This window comes from Xenopus laevis, chromosome 8L, assembly GCF_017654675.1.
Source record: "Xenopus laevis strain J_2021 chromosome 8L, Xenopus_laevis_v10.1, whole genome shotgun sequence".
Lineage (NCBI taxonomy): Eukaryota > Metazoa > Chordata > Amphibia > Anura > Pipidae > Xenopus > Xenopus laevis.
This window is the reverse complement of record NC_054385.1, coordinates 77,159,245-77,174,745: the sequence shown is the minus strand read 5'-3', so window position 1 is coordinate 77,174,745 and position 15,501 is coordinate 77,159,245. Positions and strand designations below refer to the sequence as shown.

General features: G+C 39.8%; 2 protein-coding genes across 8 annotated transcripts in view; one reads left to right on the top strand and one right to left on the bottom strand.

The window, feature by feature from the left end:
- Window positions 1-640, bottom strand: part of ttc8.L (tetratricopeptide repeat domain 8 L homeolog) — a 29,956-nt gene extending 29,316 nt beyond the window's left edge. The window contains exon 1 of one of the 2 annotated variants that reach the window (XM_018230407.2): window positions 349-640. In XM_018230407.2, coding sequence (XP_018085896.1) covers window positions 349-462 — 114 coding nt within the window. In that variant the 5' untranslated portion in view covers window positions 463-640. The remainder of the gene's footprint in view (window positions 1-348) is intronic. The other variant, XM_018230405.2, reaches the window with a different exon arrangement.
- Window positions 641-2,597: 1,957 nt separating this feature from the next.
- LOC108698703 (echinoderm microtubule-associated protein-like 5) overlaps window positions 2,598-15,501 on the top strand; it is a 100,445-nt gene continuing 87,541 nt past the window's right edge. For 3 of the 6 annotated variants that reach the window (XM_018230404.2, XM_041573010.1, XM_018230403.2), the window contains exon 1: window positions 2,606-3,173. In XM_018230404.2, coding sequence (XP_018085893.1) covers window positions 2,977-3,173 — 197 coding nt within the window. In that variant the 5' untranslated portion in view covers window positions 2,606-2,976. Of the gene's footprint in view, window positions 3,174-15,501 lie in introns of all 6 variants that reach the window. The other 3 variants (XR_005963421.1, XR_005963420.1, XM_041573009.1) reach the window with 3 other exon arrangements.

Genomic DNA, 15,501 nt, shown 5'->3' with positions numbered 1-15,501 from the left:
TGTACACTATTAGAATTGGCACAGCACTCTTAGATGCCTGGGAGACTGGATAGAGATGGCAGTATCACGCTAAACACACTCCCCATGGCTCACAAGCACCCGAGGGAATAGCTATAGTGCGTATTCCATCATTTTGAGGTAGGACTTTATTTTGGGCATATTTACAATATACTCGAATATGCGGTTTTAAAAATGCACCATGAAACTCCATGTGTGACCTCGGCTGTCTCATAACCAGTAGGCATCCCTGCCTTTTCACATCCTATACATCACATAATCTTAAATCCACAGCCCGTCCTGTAGCGCACCGCTTGACCAGAACACTTCCCCTGGAACATTCCATAATACCTGGTCATAGGGTTCCTGCTCCAAAATCCGTGTGCACGTCTGACAACAGAGTTCGAACTTCCGTCGCCGAAAGTAGCTCCAGGCCTGCAAAAGCGGCTCCGTCTCCAACCCCATTATCCTGTACAATTCTGCCTTAAGAAGCGGCTAAATGTTAGGCAGCAAACCATTAACTAAAACCCAGGCCGCGTTTCCCTGACAACGGCTCAGCCACAGCGTCTTCTCTGCGTAGCAACCACCTCCCCTTCAGGGTCCTGAGAGAAAGCTGTCTAGCCTATTGCCTGTTGCAAGCGGTCAGAGTGTAAACCTGCGCAAAGGCCATACGTAGGTTGTTACGTACAAACGTTTCAGGTAGCACTAGGCTAGTGATCTCTCTCTCTCTCTCTCTCTCTCTCTCTCTCTCTCATATAAGTACCTAACATAGTTACATAGTTACATAGTTAAATTGGGTTGAATAAAGACAAAGTCGATCAAGTTCAACCCCTCCAAATGAAAACCCAGCATCCATACACACACCCCTCCCTACTTTCACATAAATTCTATATACCCATATCTATACTAACTATAGAGCTTAGTATCACAATAGCCTTTGATATTATGTCTGTCCAAGAAATCATCCAAGCCATTCTTAAAGGCATTAACTGAATCAGCCATCACAACATCACCCGGCAGTGCATTCCACAACCTCACTGTACTCACTGTGAAGAACACCCTACGTTGCTTCAAATGAAAGTTCTTTTCTTCTAATCTAAAGGGGTGGCCTGTGGTACGGTGATCCATATACATAGCGGAATACACTTAATTGTTCTGTTATTACAATTACCAGGGGGATATCTTTTTGTGAGCGACACTGGTTTATGTAAACATATGATAGATTGTAAACAAAAAGAACACCAAGAGCCCCAATAGTGTAATATGTATTGGTAAGGGATAATGAAATAAGAGTAGATAACATATACTCACAAACCAGGGTTACCAATAGGCAACCACTGTAAAGGCAGGTGGGGAGATTATCCTGACCCCACTCCAGATTAAGAAGTCGCTCTCTGTAGATAGAAAAAGGGTATCAACCCTCCACCCAGGGTGGATTTAGTATTGTATAAAAAGAACAGAGGCGCCAAAAGAATAAAAGGATATAAACGAGTTAAAAAACAAAAAACTTGGTAATCAGAGGAGGCAGTAGTGGACTTACCTCCTCCAAGCAGACACAAAACGACTGTAATTAAGCTGTCAAAATTTATTAACGAACTCCAATCAGTACAGTATCCTCTAATATCTATCAACCTTTACTTTGGTATATCCAAAAAATCCCCCTATTTTTATTAATAGCTAACTAGTCCCTGCACCATACCTTTATCCCAGAATAATGACCACCATACATATTTTGTAATACTAAAAAAGCTTTTGTTTTGACGAATAAGCATACAGCATACTATTTGTCACTTTGGTCTCTGAAATTCACAGCTGTAACCAGGGCCGGAACTAGGGGTAGGTAGAGTAGGCACGTGCCTAGGGCGCAAAGCTGGGGGGGGGGCGCCAGGCACGTACCTCCTCTGTCGCCTACCCCCAGTCCGGTCCCCTCTGTTCCCGACTCTTTTTACTTCTCTTTGCGCTCCGGCGCATGCGCGCGAACACAGGCTCGCGTCATTTTGCGCATGCGCATGTTCACTACGATTCACGCATGTGCAGGAGGGAAAAAAATAAGTAAAAACTGTCTTTCTTGCGCATGCGCACAAGAGCGCCACCTTGGGCATGCGCAGGAGCGATAAGCCAATGCCGCATCCGCCTGCTTGCCTTGGGCGCCAGTGCGGCGCGGCACTGGCTGTAACTCCTATGTTTATTGCCTGAAGAAGCGGGTCTGAGCCCGTTAAACGCGTTGTACTGATTGGAGTTCGTTAATAAATTTTGACTGCTTAATTACAGTCATTTTGTGTCTGCTTGGTGGAGGTAAGTCCACTACTGCCTCCTCTGATTACCAAGTTTTTTGTTTTTTAACTCGTTTATATCCTTTTATTCTTTTGGCGCCTCTGTTCTTTTTATACAATATGATAGATTGTGTATCAGCAATGTGTGTAGAAACCTAATACCCACAGCAGTGTCTTCCACGTTATGTGCCCCACAGATGGGCACCGATACCTGTTTGGAAGCCCTTGTTTTAGTCTCAGGAAAAGCAAAGTAGGCGTAATCGAAGGTGATTGGACAAAACTTAATATCCTCCTGCTCGTAAAACCAGTAAGCGATAAGGAAGGGCGTGTCAGTGTCTGGGACTCTTGAGTCAGTGACAGAGCATTCATTCCTCTCTGCAGGATGCTGGCAGCCAGAGGACGTCTCTGTAAAGGTGACAGTCAGCGGGAGAGCTAGGCGGAGGACTCAGCACCAAGGACAGCGGCAGCGCTCTTGTCTGTGCCAGAAGACATGCTCGGAGCATGCCCCACCTTCTCCCCACTTGCCTTTGGCTAGACAGAAAGCAGGGAAGCAACAAGCCAGTTCCTATTGATGCGGTCACACACCCGTCTGCCCAGCGCACTAGCAGTAAGAACGCTGCGGCTGGCTGATCGACCACACATCTGCGACTCCTGCATGAATTTGTACGCGACGCAGAGGTGGGAAATTTAAGCAAGTGTTGTGGCAATGGCTGACAGGACGGCCCCAAACTGTCACCTGAGGCTGGAATGGGTGTATGGCTACAGAGGACATCAGTGCCGCAACAATCTGTACTACACAGCGGCCAAGGAAATTGTGTATTTTGTTGCTGGTGTCGGTGTGGTTTATAACACAAGGGAACACAAGCAGAAATTCTACTTGGGCCACAACGATGATATAATCAGGTACATGTGTACATTCTGCAGTCTTTATACAGTACAAGCGCTTAACCAGTTCATCCCAATTCCATTTAGGAAATCCATGAGTATTTTGTCACTGAAAGAATACTTACTGTTGGATTTTAGGCATGACTAACCTTATACAAACTGTATTTAGCTATTAACTTGGCCACCCATTATTCACAAAGGAGTTCTATCATGGTATCACTTCCTCATTCAGGGTGTGTGTCAGGTGCAAGGCTTGTGTTACAGTCAGCTGGTATAATGCTTATGTAACCTTACCTGGAACTACAAGCACATCTAGCGCATATAAAAAGTCTTAAGGGGGTGGGGTGTGTGTGTGGGGGCAGGGGGTTATATCTCTTGGCGTGTTTTCTGACTGCCTGTTTATAAAAGGGCATGGTTACTTATGACCCACTTTTTTGTGTCTTTTTAACATTCTACTGCTGTTACTTTAATTATATTTATGATTTACTATTTCCTAAAAGTTGTGTATACTATTTACACCTGCATATTTGGAATTCAGAAGAAACACGTAATTAACAAATTAAACTGTCAGTTTTGTCTTTGCTTGTAATTATCAAGAGACATGGTGCCATTCAGAGAGCCAGTGTCGACCCTCGTGCCCTCGAATGCTTAATGCCTACTCGCTGGCAGAAGTAGTTAGATGTTGTTTGTTGGATACTAAAATATCTATGTCATATATTTTTTGGGCTTTTGTCAAAGATCCCGAAAATGCAGTACCCAAATGTCGCCATCCTAAAGGTTTGGCCTTCTGTCCTGTGTGACATCATGAAAGCCTTCATACTGCTTTTTTTTTTTTAAAAACATAGAGTTATTTACCCTGCTTGTTAAACTTCTTGAACATTTAAACTTAGCAATTTCCCTACTTTTGACAGACTGGATTTTACCAGTTTCTGGTTTGCGAGATGGTAATGGATGTTTTGTGTACAACTATTAAAGGAACAGTAACATCAAAAAATGGAAGTATTTTAAAGTAATAGAAATATAATGCAGTGTTGCCCTGCACTGGTAAAACTGATGTGTTTACTTAAGAAACACTACTATTGTTTATATAAATAAGCTGCTGTGTAGCAATGGGGGCAGCCATTCAAAGGAGAAAAGGCTCAGGTTACACAGCAGATAAGCTCTTTAGAACATAATGTTATTGGTTATCCACTATTTATCCTGTGCCATATAGGTTTTTTTTTTAAATTTCCGCCATACACAGCAGCTTGTTTATATAAACAATAGTAGTGTTTCTGAAGCTAACACAGCAGTTTTACCAGTGCAGGGCAACAGTACATTATACTGTACATTATATTTTCATTACTTTTTATTTTTTGGTGTTACGGTTTCTTTAAACTGCAAAATGACCTCTGTCACAGCTGTAAAGGCAACACAATCAATTGATTGAACCTTACCCGGTAAACATGTAGCAGCTGTCACATGGGAGTGTTCAGTCCAAGACTATTATTTCGGGCAGCGCTCCAAAATATATAAAATGTCTTCTGTTGCTCATCTAGAGAAGCAGCACAGTTTAAAGCTGCAGGCTCTAAATGTTGTTGGCCCCCGTGCAAATGTATATGTTGGATTGCTGTCTGAAATAATTGTCTTGAACTGAATCCAACAACTAGAGGATGCTGGGGGAGGTGCACCTATATTGAATAATGCCGAGTTGTCAATAACTTAGCCGATGCAAGAGTTCAGCACCACTGAGCTGGACAGCACCCACTATTTGCTGTTTGTTTCTGCCCTCACTGAAAGCTCTGCCCTTTATGCTAAACCCAAATGTGGTAGTAGATAAACGGCTCTTAGGATAATGCACGTAAACTCTGATCCCTCACCAATAGGAATTGCCCTCTGACGTTACGGCTAGCCCAACTCATTAATCTGCCTCATAAATAAGCAAACAATACCCTTAGTGTATCATGCAGTTCTGCATGCTTTGCATTGTTTATTTTCCCTGGTAACTCAGATCCGTGTCTATGTTTACTGTAACCCAAACCTTTAATCTAATAGGCAAACTCAAGGTAGTATAGGACAACACGTGTTTTGCTCCCCCCAAACAAAAAACTGAATAGCTCTCAGGAAACATACATTATGTGAACTTTAAATTTGATACACTGCAACAGGCATTGCTAGTTTATATAATGCTAATGTTCAGCTCTATGCATTAACCTTAAGTTTTACACTGTTGTGTTGGAAAGCCCCCAAATAAAACACAAGATACGTTTGCGTGGCCTACATACAAACTCCTGCTAGTTATGTTTTCAAACCTCATACCATTATTCAGCTATAAAACTCTTCAGGTTACCTTAATAAGAATACCACTTAAAGGGGTGGTTCACCTTTAAGTTAACTATTAGTATGTTATAGAATGGTCAGTTCTAAGCAACTATTTGATTAGTTTTCACTATATATTTTTATCGTTTTTTCATCATTTGCCTTCTAAATCTCTTCAGCTCTCTAAGGCTACAAATGTATTGTATTATTAGGGCCCTCTCCTATTCATATTCTAGTCTCTTATTCAAATCAATGCATTGTTGCTAGGGTAATTTGGACCATAGCAACCAGAATGCTGACATTGCAAACTGGAGAGCTGTTGAATAACAAGCAAAATAACTCATCATGCTGAAAATTAGCTCACTTTTTATGGAAAAGTAAGATAGATGTTGGTCAGAGTAGTATAGTGCATCTTATTTTGATGTTCTCAGCCCTAGGCTACAGGCAGTAGCACATGTATAGTTTTTAAGTATAAACTGCCATGAATAGGTTTGGATTTTCATTTAGCATATTATTTGCATTATGTTATGTATTTACAACATCATAGTTTTATACTGTGCACCCAAACCCATATGGAATCTCTTTTAAACTACCATGGTAACATATTTGGGCCTGCAGTGACTGAATCTGGATACAGCAGAGGTTGTCTTTCAATGCAGAGCACTACTTCTACCTGATAGAATTTATCTGCTTGGTGTTTATATCCTGAACACCAAAATGCAACCTGAACACTGTTTTGTGTTAAGCGGGTGTGCAGGCTCACATGACATAATCCATTGCACCAATTTATCATGCAAATCATCAAAGCCCCTTTTTCTGGGAAGCAAAATCCCTTTCCATCTGGATAAGATTATCACTGTGAATGACTAACCATTAATAAACTGTGATGAAAACAGAATCTATATCTCAATCTCCTGTCTGTCTGTCCTCTATCAGTTGTCCCTAGCAACCATCATTACAATGACATTGAGCAGAACAATAATCAGCTTTAAAAAGGAACTGAAATGTTCTGAAAGCTTGCTGTGATTATTATCTTAGTTAGCCATAAAGGTATCACCTTTAGAGCCCTTACAGATGAGCGGTTTTACCTGCACTCCCCTTCATTGCGCTTTCTTCCGTTCAGCCGCAGGGGAGCGCAGGCGTAGGCGCACTGAATTATTGTCAATGGAGCTGTATTCACACAGACGTACGTATGCACCTAATGCAGGTAAAATGCAACATGCTGCGTCCCAACCTGCGTTTGGTGCTTACTTGGTGTCTGTGTGAGTAGCGTTTGGATTGTAAGACTTTTGGGTTTAACTCATTAGATGTTTGCATTTGGGGACATGAAAATGTTATGAGGTTTGCATATGTTATAATAACTGCTTTGTTTACTGATTTTGTATAATGACCTTTAAATACAATCTGTAGATTCTGAGTGCCAGAATCAAGTGCCAGAGGGGTTTCCTGTAAGGCTTTTTGGGTCTTTGTGTTATTGAATGTACCTCAATGTAACTTAATTAATCAATCATTGCTATATCATAAATCACGAAATTGTTTCTAAAATCCTAGGGGTATATTTGTCAAAGAGTGAAGTTAAAAGTGAAGTTCCGCCACTAGAGTGAAATTCCGCCACTCTCCATTCATTTCTATGGGATTTTTATAGGCGTATTTATCAAAGGGTGAACTTTCACCCATTGATAAATAAGCCTTTCAAAATCCCATAGAAATGAATTGAGAGCTGTGGAATTTCACTCTAGTGGCGGAACTTCACTCTTTGATAAATTTACCCCATAAAGTCTCAATTGTACCCTAACCTTTAGTTTGTAAACTCTTAATTTGTAGGGCCCCCTAATCCTATTGTACTCTGTAACCCTTGTTTGTTATCCACCATTTATTCCCTGTTTGTTATAACTAAGGTAAAGCACTGCGTATCTTGTCGGCGCTATATAAATAAATGATGATGATTGAATACCAGGGCCTATTTTAAATCTTATTCTGAACCTGGTTCTGACTGTTAAAATTGACAACAACCTATGTAATACTGGCATACTTTTTAGCATGTGCAAACCAATAAAGGCTACATATGTCTTAAGATATTTATTGAGAAAAAAAATACCATGTAGCTATTTTTCATCTGATGCATATATATGGATCCAGCCATTTTGTTAAGTTTAAATGGTGTTTAAACTTGTCTGTGAATAATTTGTTAAATCACTGAATAACTTTTTATTTCTTTTGTACACTTGAAATGTGTTTTCATAATCTCGTTGTTTCTATAACACAACATTGTTTGTCATCATAGTGTTACAATATATTTTGTGTCATCACAAAAATAATTGGCCTCTTGTAGAGCATTGGTACTCATATAGGGCCTATTTAAGAGTGCTTATGCTTTTCAGGAAACTCATGTGAAAAACCTTGGCGATTTTCGTAATTTCACACAAATGGATTTTTGGAACGAAGAAAAAATTGGCCACCTAAAAGCTCCATTCCAAAAGCCTGTGTGTTTAGAATTTCAGAAATTGTCGAGGTTTTTTGTCTTGACTCCTGAAACCAACACAAAGATTGTTGGCACAACACAAATATTGTTTGTGCCAAAAAGCACAAGCAATCTTAAATAGGCCCCATACAGCTTAATTTCAGTGATGGCATATAAACATTGTCTGAACAATTGTAAGTGCACACCAAGGCACAACTCAGAGAACATTGGGCCTTTAACAGTGTGCAGTGTATTTCCATTTCCATAAATAGCACGTTCACAAATCAGGGCCACTGACTCCTTACAACAGTAGCTGATTATCAGTATAACATAAAATGTTGTCTTGTGATTTACACAGCACCTAGGCTTATAAATACCATACATGCATTATCTAGGCCACTGACAATACACTAACAGCGGAGTCAATGATATATGATTAATGGTCACAGAAGGGTCTGAAGCATTTAGGTGCATAATAATATCTGGCCTGTTCTATACACATGTTCTCAGCCCAATGCAGCAAAATAATTCATTCTGAATTTCCATCACACCAGGCAACAATCTAATAATCTGGGCCATAAATGCCTTATGCAAATCTCTGTGGAATCTCTCACACAAACTGGCAGCCGTATAGGACATTGACCCCAGAAACAGAATCATAACTGAATTCAACTGATTATAATACAGTGCAAGGGTTATGCATTGCCTGGTATTTTATTCATATAGCATACTATGCAGCACGCAACATTTTCATCCGACAGTCGGATAAATGTAGTTCTTACCTGCGATTTTTGTTTCCGACACATCGCATGTGTTTCGTCGCATGGCGATGTGTTGGCTTGAGCCGCACCATCCAGTCCTACTCTATAGTTTATGCGTTTATATCCAACAGTCAATATATATCAATGAGGAAAAAATTCTTTCTGACACCATCCGTTTTTATCTTGTCGGATGAAGACGCAGCATGCAGCATTTACATTCGACAGTCATGTCATGACGGATGGAAAATTTTACATGTAGTTTAAGCATCCGATTTTTGTATCCGTCCCATTACATAGTAACATAGTAAGTAAGGTTGAAAAAAGACACATGTCCATCGAGTTCAACCTTTTTTTTTTTTTTTTTTTTATTAAACTACCTATCTGCCAGTTGATCCAGAGGAAGGCAAAAAAAAACATCTGAAGCCTCTTCAATTTGCCTTAGAGGGGGAAAAATTCCTTCCTGACTCCAAAATGGCAATCGGACTAATCCCTGGATCAACTTGGACTATGAGCTATTTCCCATAACCCTGTATTCCCTTACTTGCTAAAAAGCTATCCAACCCCTTCTTAAAGCTATCTAATGTATCAGCCTGTACAACTGATTCAGGGAGAGAATTCCACATCTTCACAGCTCTCACTGTAAAAAACCCCTTCCGAATATTTAGGCGGAACCTCTTTTCTTCTAATCAGAATGGGTGACCTCGTGTCAGCTGGAAAGACCTACTGGTAAATAAAGCATTAGAGAGATTATTATATGATCCCCTTATATATTTATACATAGTTATCATATCACCCATTAAGCGCCTCTTCTCCAGCGTGACCCCCTCCTCCCTTGACTCTATGCCCCTTTTAATAAAGCTCAAGACCTTATTTGCCCTTGATGCTGCCGACTGGCATTGCTTGCTACAGCCAAGTTTATAATCTACAAGGACTCCAAGGTCCTTTTCCATAATGGATTTGCCTAGTGCAGTCCCATTAAGGGTAAAAGTGGCTTGGATATTTTTACATCCCAGGTGCATGACTTTACATTTATCAACATTAAATCTCATTTGCCACTTAGCTGCCCAGATTGCCAGTTTGTCAAGATCATGTTGCAAGGATGCCACATCCTGGATGGAATTAATTGGGCTGGATAATTTTGTGTCATCTGCAAACACTGATACATTACTTACAACACCCTCCCTTAAGTCATTAATGAACAAGTTAAATAAAAGTGGACCCAATACTGAGCCCTGGGGGACCCCACTAAGAACCTTACTCCAAGTAGAGAATGTCCCATTAACAACCACCCTCTGTACCCGATCCTGTAGCCAGTTTCCTATCCACGTGCAAACTACTTCATTAAGCCCAACAGACCTTAGTTTAGAAAGCAGTCGTTTGTGAGGCACAGTATCAAACGCTTTGGCAAAATCCAAATAGATCACATCTACTGCCCCCCCACTATTGTATTTTAACCTACAGGACATCAGACTTGTAGGATGCATTTGTCGATCCAACCCCAACCTACAAAAGCAATTGTGTAGTTCAGGCCTAAGACTATGGTATGTGGCAAGTTTGGTTCCAGGGTTCAGGATTGTTCACATAAGGGGTCATTTATGAATGCAAGTACTGTACAAAAGTGCTATTTTGTCCATGCTTAAATACCATTCATAAAGATATTGTAAATATACAAATTGAGCCCTGGAATTAATACTTGTCTTGAGAAGGTGTTGGGTGTTCCTTTAAAATGCTGCATCTATTCAACCTGACCAAGTGAATCACATGATAACACCATTATTAATGCCATTCTCTGTTAGGAGTTGGGAAGAATATTTCATTGTGTGTAAAAAATGGCAATTTGCCCTGGTGTTTAGGGCTTGCACAGAGAGCTTCTTTTATAAAAAAAAAGCCCTCACATAGTTGCATTCATATTTACATTTTTTTGCTAAAGGGTTGCTGTCTTCATTATCCAACTTCTGGGTTACTAACACCAACGGCAGGCTGATAGTATGATATCTCTGTTTGAAGTAGAGCACACTGCTCCTGATGGCAGCTGACAGCCGCTAATCAGCTTTCTACAAGACTTTACATTTTTATTTTGAATGGGGAGGACCCAAATGCCCAGTTAACCCTCTGACAAACAGAATAATCAGTGCACCTGCTAGGTCTTTTGGGAAGTTGATATGCCATTCTTTTTTCTGATGTTCTACTTCTACGTTTCCGAGAGTGACACAAGGCAGCTCTTTATTAATGCCCTATATACTGTAGACAATAATGTAATTTCTTTCCTGACTCTTGTGTATCTCATTATCTTGCCCTTTATTTTACTGCTGATTAAGCACCAAACCAAACTGAATTATTTAGGTCACTGGATATTGTTGTTGCTGTCTGAGTACTCTAAAGTGTAGTTTTTCATAAAACTGCAGTTTTGCTTCTAAAGGACTGCATTTTGTGATCGTTCCAGTTGGCAGTGCTCCAGCCTGAAAAAATAATCCTGTGCAACATCTGCTATTTCAGAGTGGATTAGCACAGGTTACAGCTGATGCCCTGCATTTTTGTGTCATTATGCAAATCTAGAGCAGAGACAGGAGCTCAAACTAGACATGCAGTTTGCCACGGTATCACTAAATATGATTGTACTTCTAGGGTATCTGAAGCTTCAAGACACTTCTATAGAAAGGAATTACGACTGTTCTTCTTTAAATGGAAATTTGCATAATGGCTGCTGTAAATTGTGTTTAAATATCTATAATATGACTAAAGAGTAATTTTGCTCACCCGGTTCATACAAAAACTTGCTGTAGTCATTGTGGATGTACCCAACTGGTATTGAACTCAGCAGCATTTTTAGGACCAATCCATTGTCCAAATCATGTAGGAACATCTGTTCTACCTGTATAATATACTGTGCCCTGCTTCAAGGTTATTGGCAGCAGCTTGGTCTGCAGTTTCTATTACACCCTGGGTAATGATTAAGTCATGGTTTGCATCTGCAGGTCATGTGCCATGACTATGGTTGCCACCTTTTCTGGAAAAATATACCGGCCTTCCTACCGAGGCCTTCTCAACTTTGAGAAAGGCCTCAGAGGAGGCCGAAACGTTATTCTCGCATTTAACAATAAATAATTTTCTTTAATTCATATAATACCTGAGAGTGTGGTTCTTTCTTGCTAGTTATATATTGGAATTTTTGATACTGCACCCATATATTAGATATATAATTAGATATATAGGGGTAAATTTATCAAAGAGTAAAGTTCCGCCACTAGAGTGAATTTCCGCAGCTCACAATTCATTTCTATGGGATTTTGAAAGGCATATTTATCAATCGGTGAAAGTGAAAGTTCACCCTTTGATAAATACGCCTTTAAAAATCCCATAGAAATGAGTGGAAAGTGGCGGAATTTCACTCTAGTGGCGGAACTTCACTATTAACTTCACTCTTTGATAAATATACCCCATACTCTCGTATGAACATTTTGCGCCTTAATCTGATAAAAAATGCTCTTTCTTTTAAACAAAATATTTTTGTCCACATATTACAATATGTTTAAGATGGCCAACTATGTCAAAGTCACCCCTGGTCACCTACACTCAACTTTCATCTGATTCATTAAGAATTCTATTGCTTCATAATACATTTTACCTTTATTTTTACCTGCAACTTACTTGCTGCTTTCAAGGTTAAAACTCCCAAACATGGTTGCCCTTTAATTGGCCACTACAGGGGTCATCTGACTATAGCCTGAAAGGGTGAGAACTACAACATGGAGCTGGCCTCTGCTCCTGTATAAACTATAGCAAAAAAGTAAATGTTGTATTCACAACTCATTTTTTTAAAACCATTAGGCGGGGTGAAACGAGACTGTGACCACAAAATTCATACAGAAAAATGCTAGAGGAGAGGGCCTCTGCACTCAACCCATTATCAATATATTAAATATATGCTAAAACATATACTTTCTCTCTCTGAAACATAAAACTACATGGCTTCCCACATGGTTAAATAATTTTTAGCCTGCACTTATAGTATAGGCATCTACTCATACTCCTCAATACTCCTGCCTTGCTCTAAAACATGGATTACTTGCAATTTCTTTAAATAAAATGCAAGGTACAAAGGGGGTCAGTTATTAAATGCAATGTTTTCTGCACTTTGTGCTCCATTGCAAAAGAACTCACAAATACAGTGCTGTCTGTGTTTAGCAGTGTTGTATTGATGATGGGTAGGTAGAATGTGGCGCATAGGAATTCCCCTCCTGACACCTATCTTGCGATTCATTCAGTCCGCAATGGATCCTTAGGACAGTTCAGCCTTGTGTCCCCTGATGCTACATTGTGCACCTCACACTGGATTTTGTATTAGATAAGGAACAGAATGCAGCAGTGCCCCTGCCACAAATCCAAGTGGATGAACACTAAGAGGTGTGCTTTTGTACCTCTTGGTGCTCCTGCACTTGCAACAGGGCAGTAATAAATCACCCCTAAAATATAGGGCTAGGGAATCCTTGAATGAATTCCTACTTCTACAGCACCCTTGGAGTGTTGGCATTACACATGCAACTGTCTAACACATAAGAAATTAAATTTTTACACTGCTTTCTATGTTATGTGCATTGGTGCACATCCCCATTTGTTCAGGAATAATACAGAAACAAATGATTAATTATTTAACAAAGCAAAGGCAAATTGTCACTCACAATGGTAAATCATGTGCAAGCTGCAGCACACACTGATTAGCAGGCATCCTTAACTATTCTGTCCGCATTGTATTGTGGGTAAAAAGCATTGCAATTTGTAAAAGTCCCCTCTTACATCAGAAACTCTGCTTTGGTTTACTGAGGGGTTACGGAGTTTCATTACAGGATAGATATGCACATATAAAAACACATTAATAAGCAATGCATGTCCAAGTTATTTACAAAAGCATCATTATATTGTCATATACAGTCTAGTGACTGCTCACCCAGCTCTGTCATGTGTATTCAAACAAGACTTCTGCATGAATAAACTTTTGCAAAGCCAGGCATTGGTATGGTTTCTAAATGAATAAACATTGAAAGCGATCCTTCTGGTAGACTAGTAACAGGCATAATCAAAAACCAATTTTTTTTTCTGCAAGAAGAACAAGTACAGATGCTATTTGATAATAATTATCTTTCTGTTGGTGCTCTCCTCTTAAAAACTACATTATAGTTTTAATAACAAATAAAGACAGGGATTTCATATTGCAGTTTCCTCTCTGGACAGTATGAAAGATTTCTGAAGGCTATACATTTTTGTGGCGAGGAGGGGAAGCCATTCTGCACTATTATAGGAAAGGCTTTAGGTCATCAATATTGGTTGCTAAGGGGATTCAGTGTACCCAGCAACCAAGCAGACTGTCTGTTCACTGTTATTCTTTTTTTGATTTTTTTTTTTACCTATTACAGGTGTTATGTAAAGATGAACTGCTCTTTCATTAACTTTAGAACTGTACTACTTTTTTATGTTAAAAAAACAAATATGCTTTCTGTTTCTTATTTCCCATAAATTATAAATTGCTGAGAAATGCTTCAGTATGGTTTTTTAAGTTGCTTTGATTAAAAGGGTTCATAAATACAAACATGGCACTTTGCAACATTGTGTTTGTTTTATATTATATGTAGCAATTTGGCAGATAGGTAATGTGTGTCATTTGAGACTCACATAGGCATATTCATTTATTGCAGAAAGTCTGTCTATAGTAAAAAGTGGAGTTGCGATCAAACTTATGCCAAAATATTAAGTACTGACAAGCTCTGAAAACACTGTGATTGTGACTAGAGTCTATTTTAAAAAAAGCAATAAGTATTTTAGTTTTAGTGGTCCCCCTTAATACAGTGAATAATGGTGTCTTAATTTGCTACTACTCTATATACTGAAAAATCTTATCCATCTAATATTAGCAATGTATATTTTACCCAGTATAATCAGCAGGTCAATGGTTTGGTACAATTCAAATTTATGTAAACCTGACAATAGTGGAAGCCTTTGAATGCAATTCCTAGACCAGTGCTGTCCAACTGGCAGACTGTGAGCCAGATCCCCCATGTGTGGCCCCCACACAAAAGTCTGCCTGCTGTCACTGCTTACTTTGTGTATGCTTTAAAAGGTATCAGTACTGAGATTAGCTGGCCCCTGCATAGTTTAAACCTCAAATTCAGACAGTAAAATCTTGCATTGTTCATAGCTGTAATCACCCTGCATTGTTCACACTTGTAACATCTTTATTGTTCACTCACCTAAAGCCCAGTACAGTATGAATTGTTTGTCTTAGAGTCCCGGTTTATTGCTGTATTCGGTCTTTCTTATGTTCTCTGTGTGTGCCATAGTTTGCCTGCCCTATGCTTTCTGTGTTTGCCATACTCTGCCTGACCTATGCGCCCTGTGCCTGCCCTATGCTCCCTGTGTGTGACATACTCTGTCTGCCCTATGCTACTTGTATGTGCCATACTCTGCCTGCCCTATGCTCCCTATTCTCCCTGTGTGTGCCATACACTGTCTGCCATATGCTCTTTGTGTGTGCCATACTCTACCTGCCCTATGCTCCCTATTATCCCTGTGTGTGCCATAATCTGCCTGCCCTATGTTCCCTGTGTGTGACATACTCTGCCTGCCCTATTCTCCCTGTATGTGCCATACTCTGCCTGCCCTATATTAGCTGCGGGATGTGAACCTCGTAGGTTTTGTTCTGTCTGGGGGTTTGTTAGCATTGGAAATTGTTTGTCCCTAAGGTGTTTAATCATGTGCTGGGTACTGCTGTGTTATCCGCAGGGGAGGAGGAGGCATATGGACATAAGGTTATGTTTTAATATTATTTAAATTT